Source organism: Zootoca vivipara, chromosome 3, assembly GCF_965207765.1.
Source record: "Zootoca vivipara chromosome 3, rZooViv2.hap1.1, whole genome shotgun sequence".
In the NCBI taxonomy this organism is placed as follows: Eukaryota; Metazoa; Chordata; class Lepidosauria; order Squamata; family Lacertidae; genus Zootoca; species Zootoca vivipara.
The window spans coordinates 29,791,284-29,813,583 of record NC_142586.1 but is presented as its reverse complement, the minus strand read 5'-3'; the positions used below and the strand labels follow the sequence as shown (position 1 = coordinate 29,813,583).

Genomic DNA, 22,300 nt, shown 5'->3' with positions numbered 1-22,300 from the left:
CCATTTTCTCCTTTCACACTTCTTCTCTTTTTCCTTTGTAGAATACACTTCTCTGAAGTCTGTCAGACCTCATATTGGGAGGCCGTCATTTAACATACCTATGAAAAGCACACCAGGGCTGCTGCCCCACCCACCTCCAGTTCAACCAGTCCATGGACGAATTGACTGGTCTTCAAAATATGGCGCTCACCATTGAACTCTTGAGCTGCAGTATGCATTTCACGAACAGTGACCAATGATAAGACTGTCTCCAGCAATATTTTATACGCTGGCAGTTCTGCCGATCTTTTTTTGTATGACCAAGAAATTTCAAGACCGCCGAAGAGGGTTTATTTTTAGTTGTATGTATTTGAAAGCAAATCTTGGACCTTTTTTCTATCATTTTTATTATGTGATTGGGGCAATTATTTTCATAGAACCAATACACATTTGTATATCAGGTTTAGTATTGTGGGTCCCTTGCTTTATTTGGCATTTTTATATGACGAACTTGTAACTTTTAAAAAGAAAACTATTTTTCCTTTTTTGGCCTTTTTTAATATAAGTGAATAAATGTAGCAGGTTGAAGCAGTATTTAATATAAATAAGGTGCAGATAGACATAAGGGCATTTACCAAATACTTTATAAAGTTAAATTTTCAACCTGGTATGTTGGAAAAATAATCTGTTAAGCTTAGTATCCAGAGCCGCCTTTCAACTTCATAATTCAGCAGCCACAGTCATGTTACTGGTCTCGTCTTTGCAGAAGCAAAACATAAAAACAAGTGGGGCATGAACTCCTTGTTCTTCATGTGACTGAGAATTGTTAGGGCTAGTTGATCAGCAAGAATAGTAAAGCTTTTCCTTCAGGCTGCAGATAAGAGTTTTGTATGTTCTGAACAAACTTGAAAAAACAAACCCTTGCATGTAAAATTTGGCAGAGGAAAAGATCCAGCCTATTTTTTCAGTGTTCATGCTGGTTTATTTGTTCCCTACATACAGCTCATATTGGTTTGGTCCAGGATAAGCTTCTCTCTGCTGACTATGTAAACTGGAAAAGGGAAAGACGTGTGACAGCAGGAAATTGACTTGACCACATGCTTCTTCATTCTAGCCTCTTTCCACAATGGAAACTAAACCATCTACAGATGGAATCATCCTGCAGTGGGGAGCAATATGGGTTGCAAGAGTAGCGAGGCCCTTGGATAATATTTAAAGCAATATTAAGTATGACAAAGCTGGTTTGTAGAGTAATATAAATGGAGTATTAAGATAAACACCAGCAGCAAAGTTAAAATATTTTTTTAATATTCCGCACAGCCTACATTTCATTTTTATGGCTTGCCTTTTTGCAAACGCAGCTCAGCGACTTCTGTTACAGGGTTGACAAAATTTATCCTTTATATAATTTGAGGTTTACATTAAGAAATGAGTTGACATGCATATTTATATACTGTAATTTTAGGATCGAGTTCCAGCCTTTCTAGAATGGCCAGATTTTAGCAGATGTCAGTAAGCCAGAATTTTAAAGATTGAAGCTATACAGCAGAACATAGTATAGAAAATGGCAGATTCAAACATATGCATTGGTTTAAAAAAAAATGAAAACAAAGAGTTGAAAAAGTTTTAAGGAGACTGCCTTGCCTGGCAAGTGTTCAGCTGAAATGATATATCATTTTTAAATTGAGGTGGGAGGAATGGGGATTAAGATCTCAGCTCACAGAAAAGGCTCAAGTCAAGACGGTCTTTTACTCAGGGAGAAATAATTACCCAAAGCCAGTAGCTGGGTGTTTCTGTCTAGGCAGTTTTTGAGTATAGAATGAGCATCTTTTCTACGTCTTTGTTTCCAATCTGTGGTGGGAATCACGCTGTGTCTTGAGCCATATTCTGCCATTGCATCTTCTCTGTCATTCATGAGGGCAGGGCATGCTAAAATTGTGTGTCAACATCTTCCCAGCATTTCCACACAGCCAGCGAAAGAGGTGGGCAGATAACAGAACAGCAGAGGGAATTTGAAAGCAGAGCTGTGGATGATTCTCTCACAGAAAGCATAGGGTGCATAGGGTAGAGTTGGCAGTCACAACAGCTGGGATGGCAACAAAGGTGCTGTCAATTTTTTAAAAAAGCATAACAGCTGCATTGTTCTTTAAATGCATGGATGTGAGACCTACAGCCCTTCAGATGTGGCAGAACTCCAGTTCCCATCAACACCTGCCAGCATGGTGGTCAGTAATGGTGTAACATGCATTCCCCAGGTTGCCTACCTCTGCTCTAACCCGTCACAGGCAACATCCCAACTCCATAACTTTTGGGAAATTAGCATCCCCCCCCAGAAGGTAATAGGATATGAACTCATCACCTATAACACCATTTGGGTGTTATCCCACCAACTGTTTCAATTTTCCCTATTTCCTTTGTTATTGAGGGAAAGTATGTAGTTTTGGTTTCAGCAACCATGGAAACACAAGACTAACAGCTATTTCCCTCTCTCCTGTACATGAGCTATATTTGACCAGTATTTCCTATTTGTAGTGAAGCACAAAATGGACCAAGAAGTCGTTATAATCTCTTATCACAAAGCCTACACAAAGCCTTGCTCTGTTTATTGCAGTCCTCAGTGGCTGCTATATGAGACAGATGAATTAGGAAGGAGATAAATTTGATCTATTTTTAATTCTGCAGTGACAACGTAATTTTCAAAATTCATTTATCAATGAGATAACTATAACCTGTTAAATCAGTTTACTACTGACATGGTATTTGTAAATTCTCTGTTGTGGTATTTGTATACCCCTCCAACAAAAAGCAAAATTGCCAGTATTTAATGGAGGATTATTTCATTTAGAACTTTTTTTAAAAAGGAGGACACTAGAGTTACTAATTATTAAATGGTTTAGCTTGTCTTTAATTTTGCTAATATGTTTTCCTTATTAAGCTGCAATTTTCAGCACAGTTCCTAAGGAACCAACCACACCGGCATTTACTTTTGAATAACTGCTTAGGCTGTAATCCTGTTAGCTCCCTTACCTGAAAGTCCTTTTTAGTTCAGTACATGTATAGGATGTTCAGGCATGTAAAGGATTGCAATGTAAGAATCATGATTGATAATAGCCCAGAAATATTGTCTGATTCCTTAACTCTGCAGTCCTGTGCAAAATTACCTGGCAGTAAGGACCACTGAATTCAGTGGATCTTACTTCTGAGTAAGCACATATAACATTGCACTGCAAGTTTAACAGATCAGTCTGGAGTAGTTTATAGTGACACATCTGTCACTGAATTCATATGGAGTACCTCTGCTTGAAGTACCTTTTCATGAATTCTTACTCTTATAATTTGAATTGACAACGTAATTCCCTGGAGAGCAATAAAATGGCCTTATTTCCACTTCTCTTTGGTTTGTCACAAAAAATGATTAAAACCACAAGCCATAATCTTACCCCGAGATCTGACCAAAAGCAACATCTCTGCCAAATATGCCACATATTAAATGTTTTCCCTTAGTGATGTTTGTGGCCTCTTCATGTTTGAACCATTTGTTTTGCATGCTGTTAGAGTAACTGGTGGGTGAGAAGAGCATGAAAGACACTTTATTCTGAAGTAAGATACACTCACCTGTTCCATTTCTGTACTACAGGTTTGTTTTAAATTTTCTGCACTTAAATGAATGGGCACCTCGACCACATTGAATTCGTTTTTCTTCAGGTGATTAAGGCTTGAAGAGTAAACGTACAGTTTCCTACATTCAACACCACTACACTGGCTTATAAAGCTGTTGAGGGTTATAAAAAACGGTTATTGGTTTATATTTGTGATGATTAGTCAATAATGTATCAGTGTTGAATAGCTCCACTCTACTCACACGGTGACTCTAGCACAGTTTGTGGATCACTACAGCCAAGGAACGCTTTAGTAAAAACACGAAACATTGTGTGTCCTGTAGCCGAGAAAAAATATGTATGGAGAATAAGTACAAAGTTAAATGTGAGTCAACGGGTATAATTGGGTATTGAAAACCTAACATGTTTTCTACTTGGGGGTCTTTTGTGGGTTTTTTAAACAAATGCTTGTTTCCTTTTGTGTCATGAGAGGCTCCTTCCCGAAATAAAGTGTTTCAAAAAATCATGTTTTTGAGTAGTGGATTCACTGAAATTTGGTTGTGCCCAGTGCTTTTTTTTTCCAGCTAAATGTAGCACCTCTCAATGGGTGCCATGGTCATTCAAAGAGAATGAGGGAAGTGTTCATGGTGAGTTCTGGCACCTCTTTTCCTAGAAAAATACCACTGGTTATCCCCTCTAGTGTTCAGTGCCTTTCCTCTTCTACCTTTACACATACTGAAACTGGTAAAAGGCACAAGTATCTAGCCAACATTCAACTCTTAATGGCACCATTGAGACTATTAAATAATAAAATAATAATCTGGATAGCACTCAAGGGCCAGATCACCTCTCACCAGCTTTGAACATGTACCACAGTCATGTTCTACATTCAGCACGCAGCTGACATTGTATTATTATTATTATTTTATACCCCACCCATTTGGCTGGGTTTCCCCAGCCACTCTGTGTGGCTCTCCACAGAATATTTTAAACACGATAAAACATCCAACATTAAAAATTTCCCAAAACAGGGCTGCCTTCAGATGTATTCTAAAAGTCAGGTAGTTGTTCATTTCCTTGACATCTGATGGGAGGGCGTTCCACAGGGCAGGCATCACCATAGCTGCCAAGTTTTCCCTTTTCTCGCGAGGAAGCCTATTCAGCATAAGGGAATTTCCCTTAAAAAAAGGGAGAACTTGGCAGCTATGGGCATCACTACCGAGAAGGCCCCTCTGCCTGGTTTCCTGTAACCTCACTTCTCACAGTAAGGGAGCCACCAGAAGGCCCTTGGTGCTGGACCTCAGTGTCCGGGCTGAATGATGGGGGTGGACGCTCCTTCAGTATAAGCTCTCCTCAAGCAGTTGGGATGAATCCTCAGTAAGTAGGCTGTCAGGAACAGATCTGAAACACTCATCCCAGTGACTGAGAAGAAAATCCCTAGTCCCACCCCTAACTAAGACTTCTGTGGACTCTTCTTCCTTGGAGTTTTTTTTAAAGCAGAGATTGGATGGCTGCCTGTCGTGGGCGCTTTAGTTGAGATCCCCTGCTTTTCTGGTCCCTTCCAACTCTATTAACACATTTATTTGGAAAACTACAGGCAGATCTATGCATATTGTGCTTCATAAAATGCTTGTGTTTCTCTTCCCGTTTTGAACATACAGGAATGGGGAGGGGGAAATAGGATGGTATATGCTGTGTACATTTCTAAAATCCCATTTTAAAATGTGAAAAGAATGGCAAACTGCCACATGCAGCGCCTTACTTGGATGTGTCTGGAGTCTTGGAAGCTTGACTACCCTACGTTCTCCTACAAATGGACCTTGAGCTTGTTTGGAGGTTCTAGCAGGGGAGCGCAGCTATCGTATACCCTTGACCGAAGAACGGTACACTCCTTCTATCTGGGAAGGTCGTCCTCTTCCACCGAGCGCGCAGCTTCGGGAGGGACGCACATGGAGCGGTGAGGGAGGAAGGGGACACCCGCCTAGCCAGCCAGATCAGCCGAATCAACCCTGGCGATCAATGGGGTGACAGATGTCGCAGCCAGATCGCCCTCACATCCAGAGAAGAAGGAGTCCTAATATCTATATATACCTCTCAGAAGACTGTTGCTCTCAAGTCATAGTGACTCTAGTCAGTGTGTCTCGCTATGCAAAAGTGAAATTCTTGCTCGAACGCTGAACAGAAAGAGGACATAAAAGAGCGTTCCGTAAAATCGGGTTGGCTTTACTTATTATATGATTATTTTGGCCCCAAACCTCCTTCCCAGATCGCACTGAGCGACATGCAAATTAAATATCTTGCTACTGGCTGGGCCCTCTCGGCTTGTCCACGCCCTCTTGCCTGCCGTGCACAAAACGGCGAGGGAGGCGTTGCCTGCTCCTGGACTTGCGGGCGCCTTCAGCATTTGCAGCTACCGTATCACCGAAGGTAGGGTTCCTTGTTCGCAGTTGCAGCAACCATGCACGTGCGCAGGCGTGCATCGTGTGATGCTGCAAGGGGGGTTGGCACGGGACGAGAGGCGCAAAAAAAATTCCCGGTGTATGATCGTGATGGAGAGTGGTTAGCAGCAGTAGCCTGTTGTGTATCCATTCATCGGGGGTTGCCTTTGCCTTTGAAAGGCACCGTGAACAGAGGGATGGGAGCTAAGCTGCAGTTTGCCCCAGCGCTGCTTTTGCTTTGCGGATTTGCTTTGCTAGATTGCAGGTTTGGAACGTGCAGAGCCATTCCGGGCAGGGCGGGTCCGGGTGGGAATTGGGCGTTCGAAGTTCGAAGACTTGGATGTGCCCAGATCAAAGTGCTCCACTCCGCTGGAAGTGGGTTGCTAACATGGGTTGGTGGACTTCGCGATCCAGCGCTTAAGCAGCAGCCCCAAGTCAGAGTGGCAGTGAGTGCCCTTTTATTTCCCTCCTGCTTTCAGCTTACCCATATGAGCGGGAGAATCTGTAGAAGATCCACAGGGCTTCTCACCTGTATGCAGCGGCGCCTGCGACGGGGGGTAGCCAATGTGTCGCCCTCCAGGTGTCGCTGGACTACAATGAAAGGTTTATTAGACTAAAAACCCATATTTGTGTTACATTTGTAAAATAAATAAATAAATGTGCAGCCTGCTTTGAGGGGCGCATTCATGGCGCCCTGCAAACCAAGCACAGAGTGGGGATGGCATGCCTGTTGCATCATTCTCAAGCTGCCCTCCAGCTAGAGGGCGCGTGAGAAGGGCGCAACAGGGCAGGCCGCAAAGCTGGGCTTGCAGGGTGCCATGAGGAATGTGCCTTTCAAAAAAAAACAACTGTGCCCAGGGCAAGATCTGGGCACAAGATTCCTGCATTTGCCAGGGGTTGAACTAGATGACCTTCATGGTCCCTTCCAATTCTACAATTTGATGATTCGATTATTCCTGTAGGGACGACACAATTCCCTCTAGTTCAACAGATTTCCCCAACCCTCCATACTTCAATCAATAATTGCCTTCCAGGGTTTTCTACATGGTGGAAATGAGCTGTTTTTCCTACAACCCATCTGCTCTGGGTGACATCTCCCATGGATGCTGAAAAGCATGGGAGACAAAATGGAGCTTTGAGGCACCCCCAAGAACCAAGGGCCAAGGGGTAGATCAAAAGTCCCCTGGAACAGGAGAGAGCCCTTTTAGAAAAACTAGAGTTGTTTGAGGACAAAACAAGAGACAAATTATCTTTGATGTTATTGTGTATATAGAAAATGCTACACACCATCTAACTCTTCCTCCAGCATTTGAATGGCTCAAGTAGGTTCAATGAATTGGAGTGCTGGCAGCATATCTGTGTCCTTTCTTTATCGTCCCTTCTTTCTGATGCTAGATCCCCATCTGTAACATACTATTGGTGCCCTATCTTCTGTTTGCTGGTGTTTCTAGCATTCTGACATTTATCTCTTCCTTAACATTTCACTTGGAGTGTAAGTTGACTTGACTGTATTGTGTATTGTTTTGGATGTCCTTTGTATCTACTAAATTTAAAAAATAAATTAAAAAATAGTCCCCCAGCCCAGCACTACTTTTTAGAATTGCCCCCTCCCCTGAACAAAGGATTGGCACCACCGTAACACCAGCCCTCCAAGTCCCATCTCAGGGACAGTCCATAATAATACCATGGTCAGTAGTATTGAAAGCCGCTGAGAAGTCCAGGAGAATGAAAAGGGAGAACTCTGCCTCCCAAATTGCACTTCCCAGCATCAGTCATCTGCTAGAATGACTTAACACCAAAAGAATTAAAAAAAAACAATAAATCACTGCTTATCAGTTTGTTTCTCCTTGTCCTTTCTGACAACCATGATGCCAAACTAATGATATTCAGGGAGCAGTAAATATTGCCAAATGTGGGGGCTTAGTTAACCTTCAAACACTTGTTTCTATTGTTGGCTTTCAAAACCATGTTTTTCTTGTGAAAACCCACTTGAGATCTTTATATTTGAAGAACAATCTGTTCCAGGACCTTTGCTTTTATGCACCTACTAGGTGGGCGAGTTCAGTTTCTTCAGTCTGACCCTTCTAAAAAAAACCAGAATTTGAACTAAGAATGGGGAGATAAGAGTACAACCAGTGGTATTGATTTTATGTCCCATATTTGTTGGCATGATGTCTAAGATATATAGGAAAGGGTAATATTTTTTCACTAGTACTTTTTCCAAAACTGGTATAATATGGGTATAGTGGGTTGGTTTGTTTTGTTTCATCACTGGATACTTTATTAGCAATCATCTTCATTTCAGTGTTTCCTTCTTCCCTCCTTGTCGCCCTTTCTTCCAACCTTTCTGTGAAAGTTTCTCTCTCCAATTAACACTTATTTTTTTCCCTAATTCTTTTTTTTTATAAAATAAACTTTATTGAATTGCACATTAAAAAATACACTCACAATCACACCAAAAAATAAACAAAAAAAAATCCAAAACATAACATACAGCAACAAAACTTTGAATAGAACAAAAATAGAAAAACAGACATCTCATAAACATAACCATAATCATAACCATAAATCATAATCATAAATTAAATCATGAATTGTAAATTATAAATTAAATCATAAAGAACATAAATATAATCATAAATTAAATCATAAAAAACTTCAACTAATTCTCTCATTCATTCTCTCTTTCATACCCAAAAAAATTTCATACCCCAAAATACTTCTTTATCCCCCTTCCCCCCTTACTTCCAGCCATTCCTATATATTGAGTTGTTCTGTTCTTGATTGATGCATACTTATTTTCAATTTCTCTCTTTATTTAATTTCTTCACCCTTCATAAATCTGCCACAAGATTCACTTTTTCTACCTTATTTTCCAGATATATCTCAAAGGATTTCCAGTCTTTCTCTGCTTTCTCTTTCCCTATTCCTTTTGAAATCCCATATTTTATGGCCAAATTTTTATATCCCATTAATTTCATTTGCCAATCTTCTATCTTTGGAATCTTTTCGCTTTTCCAATTTTGCACAATTAGAATTCTGGTGGCTACTGTTGCATACAATAACACACATCTATTTTTTCCCCATGATTTCTTCATTTAGCATGCTTAGGAGAAAAATTTCTGGTTCCTTCCTGAATGATATTCTAACTATTTTCTTTAACTCTCTGTAGACTTCATCCCAGAATTTTCTTATTTTTTTACACCACCACCAAATATGCATAAAAGTTCCAGTTTGTGTCACTGAACATTTATTCCTTAACGGTCAGATGAAAGTGGCAAGACTTTAGCTCTATGCCTGTGCACAAGTGCAAGGTTTTTCTACACAAAAATGGTCAGTGTGGGAGAATCCTTATATGTAGCTTGGTGGGAGGGGGGAAATTTAACCCTTTGCCTGATCTGATGCCCCGTGTCATCAGGTGGCATAGGAGACAAACCTTCAATCGAAGCAAATGTGAGGTTCCCCCCTTCCCTATTCACATTTCTGGTGTGTGGCATTCAGACAGGGACCCTAGTGTCAAATGGTTAAAGCCCACTAACACTCTACCATGGTCCTGATCCAGATTTTGTGGGTGTGCACTGGCAATTTGTGTAAGTAATAAACTGCACTCAAGAGAAACAAAATAAAAAATTCCTTCCAGCAGCACCTTAGGGACCAACTAAATTTGTCATTGGTATGCACACTTCTTCAGATACTTAAGAGCACACACCTAGTTAATGTATCATCTAGTATGGCCCTAAGTCACAACCAGCATTCCAGGTGGTATGATCCTGAAACCCCATAGGAGCAGCCCTGGTGGATCCTACTCAATGCCCATCTAGCCCAGCATCCTCTTTCTGACAGTGGCCAATCAGAAGCCTTCAGGAATCCCACAAGGCATTCTGTTCTTGCCCCTTGGCAACTGATGTTTGGAGAAATACTGGCATGCAACATGGCTGTTCTTTACCTTCCAGGGCTAATAACTGTTAATAGACCTATTCCTATTATTTGTTTGTTACAAGGCAGTGTATGTGGTCGTCCCGCCACATTATAGCCTCACAACAACCCTTAAAGGTGGAGAGGGAGTGGCCTATCCAAGGTAGTGGGAGATTTAACTCTAGGTCTCTCTGATCCTAGTCCAACCCTAGCTCTAACCCCGTATAAAGCTGTGTAGGCAAGACTTTTTTTTTGTCTGACTTGAATCTGCAAGAATTAATTCCACCTGCTTCATGTCATATATAACTTTTGCATGAAGAACTCCATCTTATTCTGAAGCACACCAGTTGTCTAAGTAGGAGGATCCTGTACAGATCATGCTTTGATTTTCTGGTACAAGGTGTGCTTTTTGTGCATAAGGAAAGGGTTGATACATATTGTCCATCTCTGGTTCACTCTGCCCTTTGCTGCCCATCTGCCTCTGTTTCCAGTTCCCTCCTCCTCCTCATTTGTCATCATACTGTAGCTTGCAGTGCCACCTGAACTGCGGCATGACAACATCCTTAGAGTATTATTATATGTCCTTTCTCTTCCTTGTTTGGACTGATACATCTTTTCCTTCTCACACCTCTCTTTTGGACCTCAGAATAAGGTGTTACTTTTGAATTATCCTCTGAGAGAAGAAAGGAGCAAACATGTCTGCCTTCTCCTCCTCTAGACTAGTTACACTAGAAACCTTTTCTATCCAAGGCGTTTATTTCCTACCCTACAATAAACAACTTTATTATTTTCTTACCTACAATCATCTGTGTTGTGTGTGTGATTGCAGCAGTCAGGTGTACTCTTTAATGCAAATGCAGTAGTATCAATAGTAGCACTACTACTACTACTACTAGTTTATTATTACTACTACTAGTAATTTTTATTTTATTTACTACTAGTAGTAGTGGTAGTAATACTCTGCATCATAAGGGGCTTCAATGGGTTATTGGTCCAGCTACCCCACTACAAATAGCTGTTGTTTCATTTTCCTGTTCTAACGGTGCTGTGATGTGAAGGACTTGCTCTTATTACAGGTTTTCTCAATTCACCATCTTCATGTTAGAAGTGGGATCTGAAATAATTCCTCCAGTGATCAGTATGAGCCTATAAAATAGAATACGGTGGTACCTTGGTTTACAAACTTAATCTGTTCCGGAAGTCTGTTCTTAAACCGAAAGGCGCGCTTTCCCTAGTGAGGCCTCCCACCGCCAGTGCCCTTCCACCGTTCGGCTTCCGTTCTTAGACTGAGGTAAAGTTCGCAAACCAGGGCACTACTTCCAGTTTTGTGGAGTTCATAAACTGAATCATTTGTAAACAGGACTGTTCTTAAACCGATGTACCACTGTAGATTGAATTTACAGACGGCAGTTGGCTAGCCTTCACCCACATTCTTGGATCCTCAATGAGCAGCTGAAATCTGAGTGGTTTTGTTTCCTTTCTGTCTTTTTATTTATGTCTCTTAGCCTAATATATAGCTGTTCTCTCCAATGATGCAGCTGTCTTCCACAGCCATTGCTTCCCCCCTCCTTATTAAGGGACGCAGCAACATTGAGAACTGTGGGCTATTGTTTATGTGCCAGCACATAATTTCCCCAGGATGCTTTCTGCTGAAGACTAGAGAAAGTAACAGACTGGATGCTTTTCCTACTTCCAAAAATTCAACTAGTTTGACTTGAATGGATTGCAAATTGTGCCCTCTTCTTGCCTTGTGGGTTGCAGAATAGAATAGCTTTCTTTTTGAGTTCTTCTAGTAACCTGTTCAGGCCTGAGAGCTGTTTCCTTTCCTTTATTTCTTTTAAAATAAAGTTTCATTAAAGTTTTTCACAATACAATAGAAGACAAGCTAATCTACACAAAGAATAATAAAAGGGGACAAAGTAAGAGAAACGAAAATAGATAGAAGAATACTAGACCTTTTCACACAAGTGTATCTTAATTTTTGTCCCCTACTACGGTAGTGTGGGGAGGTAACCTGGCCATTGGACTGACAGACGTAATATTTGTTCCAGTTGGTACCATTGGAAAGGGATTTTATTAAGGAGGGTGGTGGGGTGCCCTGCCCACCTTCTGCCTTGCCAGTGCAAGTCCAGAAAAGCTCTGAATTTGGTGGTCCATCCACCCAAAAAACTGTTTGGGCAGTTTTTATTAACATGCCAGGGAAACGAGTGGAAAGTACTTTGCATGTTGGCAATGTATCAATAAGCAAACCATAACAAAAATTTGCCGAACGATGGCCTTTTGTAGTATATCTCAATGTGCCAAGAGACCATTGTGACCTCTCTGTATTGCTTAATTGTTAGTTTCAGATCTGTATTTGGTGAAATGTTTTTGCTCAAGCAAGTTTGCTGTGCGCCAAGAATGATGCCTTTGTGTTTCTTTTCTTGTTTTCATCAGGCAATCAAGAAGCTGAAATCATGTCTGGAAAGCCCAGACTGTACTACTTCGATGGAAGAGGCAAGATGGAGTCAATACGATGGCTGTTAGCAGCAGCTGGGGTGGAGGTCTGTGTTTCCTTGTCTGCCAGCTTTTGTACAGAGATGTTATCATGGTATTGGTTATGGGATACGCCATGTACAATGTGGGATGCAGTTAATGGGGCACGTTACATACTGTAGCCAAAAGAGATGAGAATCAGTGGGATATTCCTATTTCTTACAGCATGAACAGATTTTGTTTCTTGATGTGTTGGAACTTTGAAGCAACTTTTTTTTTTTTTGCATACCTTGATGGAAAATATGATAAAGCCATCAAGCCAGATAAAGTTGTCCTGGGGTTGGATAAGCCACCCTTTGGCCTTGGGAAGGTCCCCCCTTCCATTTCTTTTTTGATATCCCATTCATACCATGCACAACATACAGAATTGTTGAGAATGAATGCATATGCAACCTGCTACACTTAAATTATTTTCATTATTTACTTATTTTGAAGCCACACGGGCATTTAGCTTTGGTATGTCAGTACTGCAGAGAGCAAATATAGAAAAACGTTCTGCTGTACTGTATGTCCAAATTGTTGGCAAAAGTCATGAGAACTAGAAACATGACTTTAAAAATCTGGAGTGGTATCAAACAAAGTGCTTCCTTTAGTCTCAGGACTTCTCACTGCAGAATGGGGCTTCTTCTCCGTAGCCTCTCGCCAGTTGCCCCCTTAATCTGTTATGGAGGTTCCTCCAACCTTCTGGAGCAGATTTGGGGGGAGTGTGGGGTGAAAGGAGAGGAAGGGGAAGTTTCGCAGTGAAAGTGGAAATCTTTGCATTAGCAGAAGCACTTAGTTGGAGTCTGCCTCAGATTCCTCAGAATTCTATTGGAAACTTATGGACCACCCAAAAGAGACAGGGAGGATTTGATGTTTTATGAAAAAGTTTAATGCTGGTTTTTATTTATTTTTTTATTACAAGCTGCTTTGATGACCCTGTTAGGCCAGGATATATATATATTTAAAAATCAAGTAAGTAGTACTTTCTTAGATGTGCCAACATAACATGAAGAAAGGTTGCTTTTTGTCTTAGAGTGCTCCTATTTTACTCAACTTTTACCCAGCACGAATCACTAATCCAAAACAGTTTATCAGAAATGGTCAACTGCAGTACAAGGGGAGAGGAATTAAAAATATGATTTCAAGGCACTTAAACTTGAGCAACTGGACATGTATTTTTTCTGTGTATCTGCTTGTGGTTTTTCCTTTTTTTTTGTTTTCTTTCATCCTCATGCTATTGCATTGTGTGATTCAGTTGAAATCCACTCGGTACCACAGTGATGTAGGAGGAAAGGAAAATCTTATCGGAAGTGAAGAAAGCAGCTGTTTCTTGCATTTCACTGGTTTTGGAAACCTGATTCAGTGCTGGAAATGCCCACATTTTGATAAGAAATGGTTTGGTTAAGTTATGAAAGGCTCATTGCTTAGTTGTGACTTTTCAGAAGCAACAAACTCAAGGAGGATGCTTGTCTTTGGATGATGTTCAATGATGAGTGTGCTTCTCAAGCCCTGCAGCAATTCATGACACTTCTTTCCCCCCCATCTGGTAGTTTGAAGAGGAATTTCTGGAGACCAGAGAGCAATACGAGAAGCTGCTTCAAGGTAATTTGGTGATTTTGAAAATATTTGGCCAGGCAAGTCAAACAAAGTACCATACTTTTCCATGTATAAGGCTAGGGTTTTTTTTTTTTACTTTAAAATTACTGTATTTTCCTGCGTATGAGACTACTTTTTAACCCAGGAAAATCTTCTCCAAAGTTGGGGGTCGTCTTATACACCAGGTCATCTTATACGCAGCCGCAGAAGTGATTTCTGGCGCTGCAGACATTTTGGAAATGGGCAGTGCGGTGCTGGAAATCGTTTCTGTGCATGTCCAGACACGATTTTCGGCTTCCGGACATGCGCATAAGCGATTTCTGGCGCTGCAGACATTTTGGATATGGGCAGCACGGGCATGTCCGGCCCACGGACGATCGTAGGAAGAGGGGTAGTCTTATACGGCGAGTATATCCCAAACTCTATATTTTAACTGGAAGAGTTGGGGGTCGTCTTATACGCCTGTGGGTCGACTTTTACACAATTTTCTTTTCTTTAATTTTCCAATTTTCTTAAATTGGAGTCCCTAATTTTCTTAAATTGGAGTCCCTAAAAATAGGGGGTATCTTATATACATGGGGGCATCTTATACACAGAAAAAATACAGTATCTTCTTGGGTAGGAGCAAAGGGAAGGCAAAGACTTTTGAGTGCCAGAGAAGAATTGTACTCTTGCATTTCAAGGAAGCAACACAGTCTAGTGGCAGAAGGGAGAGATGTTGATTTTAATTGATCTCCTCATTCCCCAGCACCACCTCCTTTGCTATTCAGGAAAGTTCAGTATTGAAAGTTATGAATGCATACCTAGCTACAGAGGACACTGTCCCCATTTTCTTAATTTAGAACCCCCCAAAATAGGTATCATGTTACATGGGGGCGTGTTAGACACTGAAAAATACAGTACGGTTCTCTTGAAACCTGTTCTAATGGTCACTGTTTCCATGACTTGAAAACAATGTTGCTAGCTGACTGCAAGCTTGCAAGATACAGTGGTACCTCGGTTTATGAACACAATTGGTTCCGGAAGTCTGTTCATAAACTGAAGCGTTCATAAACTGAAGCGAACCTTCCCATTGAAAGTAATGGAAAGTGGATTAATCCGTTCCAGACGGTCCGCGGAGTACTTAAACTGAAGCGTTCATAAACTGAAGCGAACTTTCCCATTGAAAGTAATGGAAAGTGGATTAATCCATTCCAGACAGGTCCGCGGAGTACTCAACCTGAAGCGTACTTAACCCGAAGCATGGGTGTAATTGGTTCCGGAAGTCTGTTCATAAACCGAAGCGTTCATAAACTGAAGCAAACTTTCCCATTGAAAGTAATGGAAAGTGAATTAATCCGTTCCAGATGGGTCCGCAGTGTTCGTAAACCGAAAATTCGTAAACCGAGGTGTTCGTAAACCGAGGTTCCACTGTAGTTTTGTGTGTGTTGTTTGGCCAGTGTAGAATAATAGTCTCCACGTTGCTGTAGCCAACCATTTCCTCATTTGGTCTCTGCAGTCCTTCTGAGCACCAGTACAATGCTTTGGGATTTTACTGACTTTCATTTCTAGAAGGAACATTTTGACCTTTCACTGTTTTTTCCCCCCTTTATCCTCTCAAAAGATGGATTCCTCCTCTTTCAGCAAGTGCCCTTTGTGGAAATGGATGGGATGAAGATGGTTCAGACGCGAGCTATCCTCAGCTACATCGCAGCAAAGCACAACCTCTACGGGAAGGACCTGAAGGAGAGAGCACTGTACAGTACCAAAAACATTTAGCTACCTTTAAGTTATACTTTGGGTCCTGTATTTCACTCTTGTTTCTGGCTTCTGAGACCTATTCCATCCTGGGGCCGTTCAGATAGGGTGGACTACAAATCCCATCAGCCCCTGCTCAGAGCTGCCTGTGAAGAGGGATTGACAGTTAAACCAACTCTGAGAATTGTAGCTCTATGAGGGCAGTAGGCAGAGGGCCTTTTGGGTGGTGGTGCCTGCCCTGTGGAACACCCTCCCATCAGATGTCAAGGAAATAAACGACAATCTGACTTTGATGTTTCATTCCGTTTTTTAATCTGTTGGGAGCTGCCCAGAGTGGCTGGGGAAACCCAGCCAGATAGGCAGGGTATAATGAATAATAATAATAATAATAATAATAATAATAATAATAATAATATTTTTTTTAAAAAAATATATCTTAACAACTCTCTGGACCCTTAACAAACTACAGCTTCCAGAATTCTTTTTTTTTGGGGGGGGGGGAGAGCCATGACTGTTTAAAGTGGCATTGCAGGGTTTTAAATGTATGGTAGAAATGTGGCCTGAGTCAAAGGGCTTGTCCACCACAATTCCACTTAACCTGCGACTTTCCCCCAGGGAATCCCACTCTTTACTGCTGAATCGGAGCAAACATCAGTCATATTCTCCATGGAAAAGAGTGATTGAAAAGCAGGTTTTTCTAGGGAAAGTGGAGGGGCAAACTTTTACCTGTGCTTTCTAAGCATGGGAAAAGTTGAAAAGTTGTTGGTGATGGATGATTCATTAACCAGCCTTCATGAAAAGCAAATGATGGGATGGAAAACAATCATAGCATTTCCATGTGGACTAGCACTGGGCACTTTCTCCCTCAGTCGCCTGCAGACCCAGTTGTCCTCTCATTCTGACCGTTTACAAAGTGGTGCCTTCCAGATATTTTGGGGGAACAACTCCCATCATCCCTGGCCTTGGGCTGTCTTAGTTGAGAGTTGGAACCTAGCACATCTGGAGGGCACCATGTTGCCACATCCCTGGGTTGCAACAACATGGAGAAAACCATCACCAAGCAGCTGGAATTGCAATGTCTTGTCTGCCTCAACACAGAGTAGTTGGCGGCCTCTTTTCTGCACAGCAGGAAAGAGCTGAAATTCTGTTTTGTGTGTGCATGTCGTAAACAAGATGGGCCCCTTAACAGATATGTGAATATATGTCTCTTTAGAATTGACATGTATGCAGAAGGAACAACGGACCTAATGGTCTTGATTATGATGACCCCTTTCATAGCACCTGAGGACAAGGAGAAGCAACTGGCTACAATCATCAAAAAAGCAACACAAAGATATTTCCCTGTTTATGAAAAGGTGCGTTTCAGTAACCTGCTGTTATAAGAAAGGCTTGTGATCTGGGCTGCTTCTCAAATTTAATGTGTAAAAATGTAACACGGAAAGAACAAATGTGTGGTGTGTTGTTGTTTTTTTAAAAGGACACGTCTAGTGATGAGAAAGATGCTTATGTGTGCTTGGGAAGTTGTTCTTAGGCGTTGGGCTAACATTGGTGTATTGCAGGTGCTGAAGGAACATGGAGAAGATTTCCTTGTTGGCAACCAGTTCAGCTGGGCAGATGTCCAGCTGCTTGAAGCTATTCTGATGGTGGAGGAAAAATCCTCCAGTGTTCTGGCCGACTTCCCTCACTTGCAGGTACGGCAAACAGACACAATATGAGTGGTGTTAGAAACTCAGATCTATAAGTTGGCACCAAATGCCTCCTTATACCAAGGTTGCAGTTGCCAAAACGGAATGTCTAAAGTCTTATTTTTCGAACGATGGACTGACTGTGTTTGGTTTTCAGTTAAGCATCTGGCTAGCTCAGATGACAACCCTGACCTCGGTGAAGAGCTTTAAGAACTTAAAGAAGAAATAATCACTTGATTCAGGGACAGCCCACATATACTGTATATTGGCCGATTCCGACTTCTTTTTCTTAATGGTGACACAGGCCATTCATAATGTAGGAATATTCTCCACAACTGTGAGCAGGGCAGTGGGGTGGGGTGGGGTAAGTTCACTGCTCCTGCTCAGAAAAAGTGTCTTGATTCATGAGATTCATTCTGATTGTGCAGATAAAATATAACTGATAGAATTCTACAGGAAGGGATATTAGTGTGTGAAAACAATCAAGATCCAATGATCCCCAGATGGTGGAAATGTCAAGCACCATCCTGGCACTTGGTTGCAAGTGGTTGAAAACCAGGTGCAAAATGCGCCTGGCTCCTGGCTAATTTCAAACACTGAATATGAGTTATGTTGTTTCTTCCTTTTTAAAAAAGAATTCCTTTCTCATCTGTTCCAGACCTGAAAGCAGATGGGTTTCTGTAGAAACCCCTTCTAGAAAACTAAGTTAGACCTTAGGGTAATGTGATGATGATGATGATGCTTACTAGCTCTGCATGATGAGTGGCTTAATGTTGCCTCCCATTACAGAATTCTGAATTGGCAAAAATGCTTAGATGCCCATGCTACCTGAAGCCACTCTCCTTAATTCAAACCAGAGTGAACATGGGAAGCATGTGCATGTTAAAAATTCACTCTAGATCAGTGTTTCCCAAACTTTGGTTTCCAGCTGTTTTTGGACTACAACTCCCATCATCCCTAGCTGGCAGGACCAGTGGTCAGGGATGGTTGGAATTGTTGTCCCCAAACAGCCGGAGATCCAAGTTAGGGAAACCCTGCTCTAGATCATGGGTTGGGGGAGATGTGGCCTTGCAGATGATTCCACCTCCCATCTGCCTCAGCCAGCACAAGGATGATGGAAGTTGTAGTCCAGTTACACCTGCAGCTCTAAAAGTTTTTAGCCTATGCTCTAGAGCAGGCATCCTCAACCTTCGTCCCTCGAGATGTTTTGGACTACAATTCCATCATCCCTGACCACTGGTCCTGTTAGCTAGGGATCATGGGAGTTGTAGTCCCAAAACATCTGGAGGGCCGCAGGTTGGGGATGCCTGCTCTAGAGATTGATTGGCTTGTTGGGCCATCTGTTTTAATAGACTCTACCAAATGGATTGAAGGTGATGGGTGCAGCATGCAAGTTTGTTATTTTAGTGCCATAGTTCAGGTTCTTTGATTCTGAGTCTTCTTGCTCTTGGTTTTTTTTCTTCCTTTCCACTTGTTTGCAGGCTTTTAAAGAAAGGATCAGCAACATCCCCACAATTAAGAAATTTTTGGAGCCAGGAAGCCAGAGGAAACCTGCGCCTGACGAGAGATATGTGGAGACTGTGAGAAGAGTCCTCCAGATGCATCATAATCTGTCTGCAAATCCTTAGGCAGTATTTCTGCTGAGCTCCAGAGAATCACTAGTACTAATACCTAATAACAATAGCTGTCATAAAACTCATGGCATTGTGTTAGAGACTAGACTGCTGTATGACACTTGATAGCTGCTAAACAGGCTTCTCAATGGGGATGTGCATTCATTCTATCCACGTAGAAAAAACAATATGCCTACATCTAAAACACATTTAAATTGCACAATTTCAGCTATATGCTGGCAAGGTGGGAATGTTCTTGTGAGATCTGGCGGGAAGTTGGATTGTCCAGCAGGATCTTGTGAGAGCAGTCCTATCAGTCCCAGAGATGGCACACTGAAATTTGAGGTGCCAAGGTCCACCACTGGTCATGGCTACCTGCAAAGAACCCTGGGAACTGTAGTTTGTTGAAGGTTCTGAGAGCTGTTAGGAGACCCCTATTCTCCCCACAGAGCTACAACTCCCAGAATTCCTTGGGAAGAGGGATTGGTTTTTACAAAGCACTCTGGGACAGACTAATTACCCCGCTGAATATTTGAGCCTGGCAAGATTTCAAATTCAGAGACATTTTTTAAAGGCAATATTCCCCCCCCCCCGGGCTCAAAAATAGGCGCCTTTGATCTCTTTGAATCCTGGCAGATCTGATGCCTTTGCGGAGTCGTACTATAGCCTGTAAATTCGAAGCCAATTGGCTGCCCCACTTCAGGCTAAAAGGTGGAAGAAGACTGGCTGGTCTTCACTGGAAATTCATGGAAGATTGATTATCAGACTTAAGGGATCTTTCTCAAGTATCCCTGGCATCTAGCAAAAAGTTAAAAGTTAGATGGCAAAAGACAGGATATGTCTCCTTCTGAACAGAAACCCAACAAACAAATGAATGGATTTTGAATTAACTAAACATGAAAAGCTTCCAAAATAAATCATATAAACACCTTTTAAATTCAGAAAGCAAAACAAAACCAAAATTTCTCATGCACAGCCCTACTTCTTGTGATACTTGCTAGTAGTAGCATATGTAGCAAAGGGAGAGTGCCATATACACTGCCTTAATTATAAACAGATATATTGATCCATCTTCCTACTCTTTTTGGAATGCAACTTTCTTTATTAAATATATTTTGCGTATCCTGTTTCACTGGGTGAAGCAATATTTTAATTCAGCGGGACGGATAAAAGAAACACTATTAGAAGGGAAGCTCAGACAATCCTTTTCTGCCTACCAGTGTGTTCTGCCAATGGAAGGGGTTTGCTGCAAAGCTGGACAAAATGTCGAAAGAGATTCTGTTTCAGTCTTTCTGCCTTTCATTGCTGGTATTTCTGAGCTCAGACGGCCAAGGTTATGCGATACGCATGAAGACATTCAAAGTGACACTCATTTGCAAATTCCTGTGAAATCAAAATACACTTAACTTGCTAAGCCTTCAATATATTTTATCTATCTCCTACAACTTTTGCGTTCTGTTATTATACTAAGCTGACATTTGATTTGACATGTTCAGTTTATGTAGTGTTTTCCTTCCTGTTGCTGCTACAATCTGGAATAAACTACCTTCTAATAAACTACCTTGATTCCTGAGTAACGAAGCATTTGCTTTTCCTTTTTGTGTAAATATTGTGTAGAAGCTATGCTTCTGGATCAGTGCCGGATTTACGTATAAGCTAAACAAGCTATAGCTTAGGGCCCCACTCTCTTGGGGGCCCCCCAAAAAATTAAAGGGAGAAAAAACTGGATATACATTTCCAAAGTATAAGATTAAAAACAAACAAAATAAAACCTACATACAGCAACAGTGTTTTGTGTTGTGTAGGCTCCTATGATGTAAACAATGGCCCCCGCCTGCTAGCCTGCTCCCTAAAATATCACTGGTTTGCTCATTTCTATATACAGTGGTACCTTGGTTCTCAAACTTCATCCGTTCCAATTTCAGTTCAACAATTACTTTGAAAAAATACATATTTTGTTATGTGCAAATGGCTTTAGATATCTATTAGGTCCATAGTTCTAGTTACAGGTAGGCAGCTGTGTTGATCTGCCATCGAAACAAAATAAAAATAAAATAGAAAAATTCCTTCCAGTAGCACCTTAGAGACCAACTAAGTTTGTCATTGGTATGAGCTTTCGTGTGCATGCACACTTCTTCAGATACATGCACACGAAAGCTCATATCAATGACAAACTTAGTTGGTCTCTAAGGTGCTACTGGAAGGAATTTTTCTATTTTATTTTATTAGGTCCATAAATTACCATATAGCATATATTCAACACAAAAGCAGCAGCAATTTGTTGTTGACAAAGGACAGCTGGACCCATTACCTTCAGTAGCTTAGGGCCTCATCAAACCTAAATCCGGCCCTGTTCTAGATCCTTTATTGATACTGCAATCTTCTATTTGTCTACCCACACATATGATTGTGGTTGCTGTTGCTGCTTTCTCACTTAATACATTTATTGAAACATAGAATTGTAGAGTTGGAAGGGACCCTGAGGATCATCTAGTCCAACCCCCTGCAGTGCAGGAATATGCAACTGTCCCACATGGGGATTGAACTGGCAACCGTATGATTCCCTAGCCCCAGCTTGACGTGGCTGAGAAAACACGCCACGGAAGGCAGTCTGGGATAGCTTTTTCAGAACCTTCTTTCAGATAACCTATCAGTGGCTATTTTTAGACTGAAGCTGAACCTCAGTTGGATAATGACTAATATTAGGGCTATTACCTTACTGGCTAAGGTTACAGTTGGTGGACGATAGGAGACTACCAAAATGCTATGTTTCAAAGGCTATGGCTATAGCTAACTCAAATTCCTGGTCAGTTCATAAGGCACAAATTACTAAAATAGTATGTGTTTTCTGAAGACACCCTTTTTTTTTTGCTAATAAACCTGTTTTTCAAAAGCTACATTTCTGATAAGTTTTCCTAGGTGGAAGCTACCTGCCAGGTAGAGGAAATGAATCAAATTCAATTCCTTGCTGCCATTGCCACCTGCTGGCTACTGCCTTGTTTTCTAATCTTGCCAGTTAAAAGCATCAACAGAAAGATTTTGTTGCTCACAATTCCCAAAAAAGTGATTCTGGATGATGATGATGATTTATTAAATTTGTATACCATCCTTCATCCAAAGATCTCAGGGCGGTTCACAGCATAACAATGCAAAAGGAAAACAAAATTATGGGGCATTAGAGGCAATTAAAAGCTGGCACTGCTCAGAATGGTGGACTAAGT

General features: G+C 41.3%; 2 protein-coding genes across 5 annotated transcripts in view; both read left to right on the top strand.

Annotated features, from left to right (window-relative positions):
- The window catches only part of CILK1 (ciliogenesis associated kinase 1), a 29,027-nt gene extending 24,923 nt beyond the window's left edge, over positions 1–4,104 (top strand). For all 3 annotated transcript variants that reach the window (XM_088665751.1, XM_088665752.1, XM_035109799.3), the window contains one exon: positions 42–4,104. In XM_088665751.1, coding sequence (XP_088521877.1) covers positions 42–196 — 155 coding nt within the window. In that variant the 3' untranslated portion in view covers positions 197–4,104. The remainder of the gene's footprint in view (positions 1–41) is intronic.
- Positions 4,105–5,972: 1,868 nt separating this feature from the next.
- On the top strand, positions 5,973–20,656 carry LOC118082368 (glutathione S-transferase alpha-4). 2 transcript variants are annotated; one of them, XM_035109806.3, is made up of 7 exons: positions 5,973–6,005; positions 12,368–12,474; positions 13,999–14,050; positions 15,648–15,780; positions 16,995–17,136; positions 17,341–17,472; positions 18,948–20,656. In XM_035109806.3, the coding sequence occupies exons 2-7, from the start codon at positions 12,388–12,390 to the stop codon at positions 19,092–19,094; spliced, it is 693 nt and encodes a 230-aa protein (XP_034965697.3). In that variant the 5' UTR covers positions 5,973–6,005; positions 12,368–12,387; the 3' UTR covers positions 19,095–20,656. The 2 variants fall into 2 exon arrangements, with proteins under 2 accessions (XP_034965697.3, XP_088521881.1); XM_088665755.1 differs by lacking the exon at positions 5,973–6,005 and adding an exon at positions 11,006–11,222.
- Positions 20,657–22,300: the final 1,644 nt, after the last annotated feature.

Excerpts from the sequence above, each read along its gene's own strand:
- LOC118082368 (XM_035109806.3), top strand. The coding sequence starts at position 12,388 with ATGTCTGGAAAGCCCAGACTGTACTACTTCGATGGAAGAGGCAAGATG. Across the intron at positions 15,781-16,994 it reads GACCTGAAGGAGAGAGCACT|AATTGACATGTATGCAGAAG; the intron begins GTACAGTACCAA and ends ATGTCTCTTTAG. Across the intron at positions 17,473-18,947 it reads CCGACTTCCCTCACTTGCAG|GCTTTTAAAGAAAGGATCAG; the intron begins GTACGGCAAACA and ends ACTTGTTTGCAG.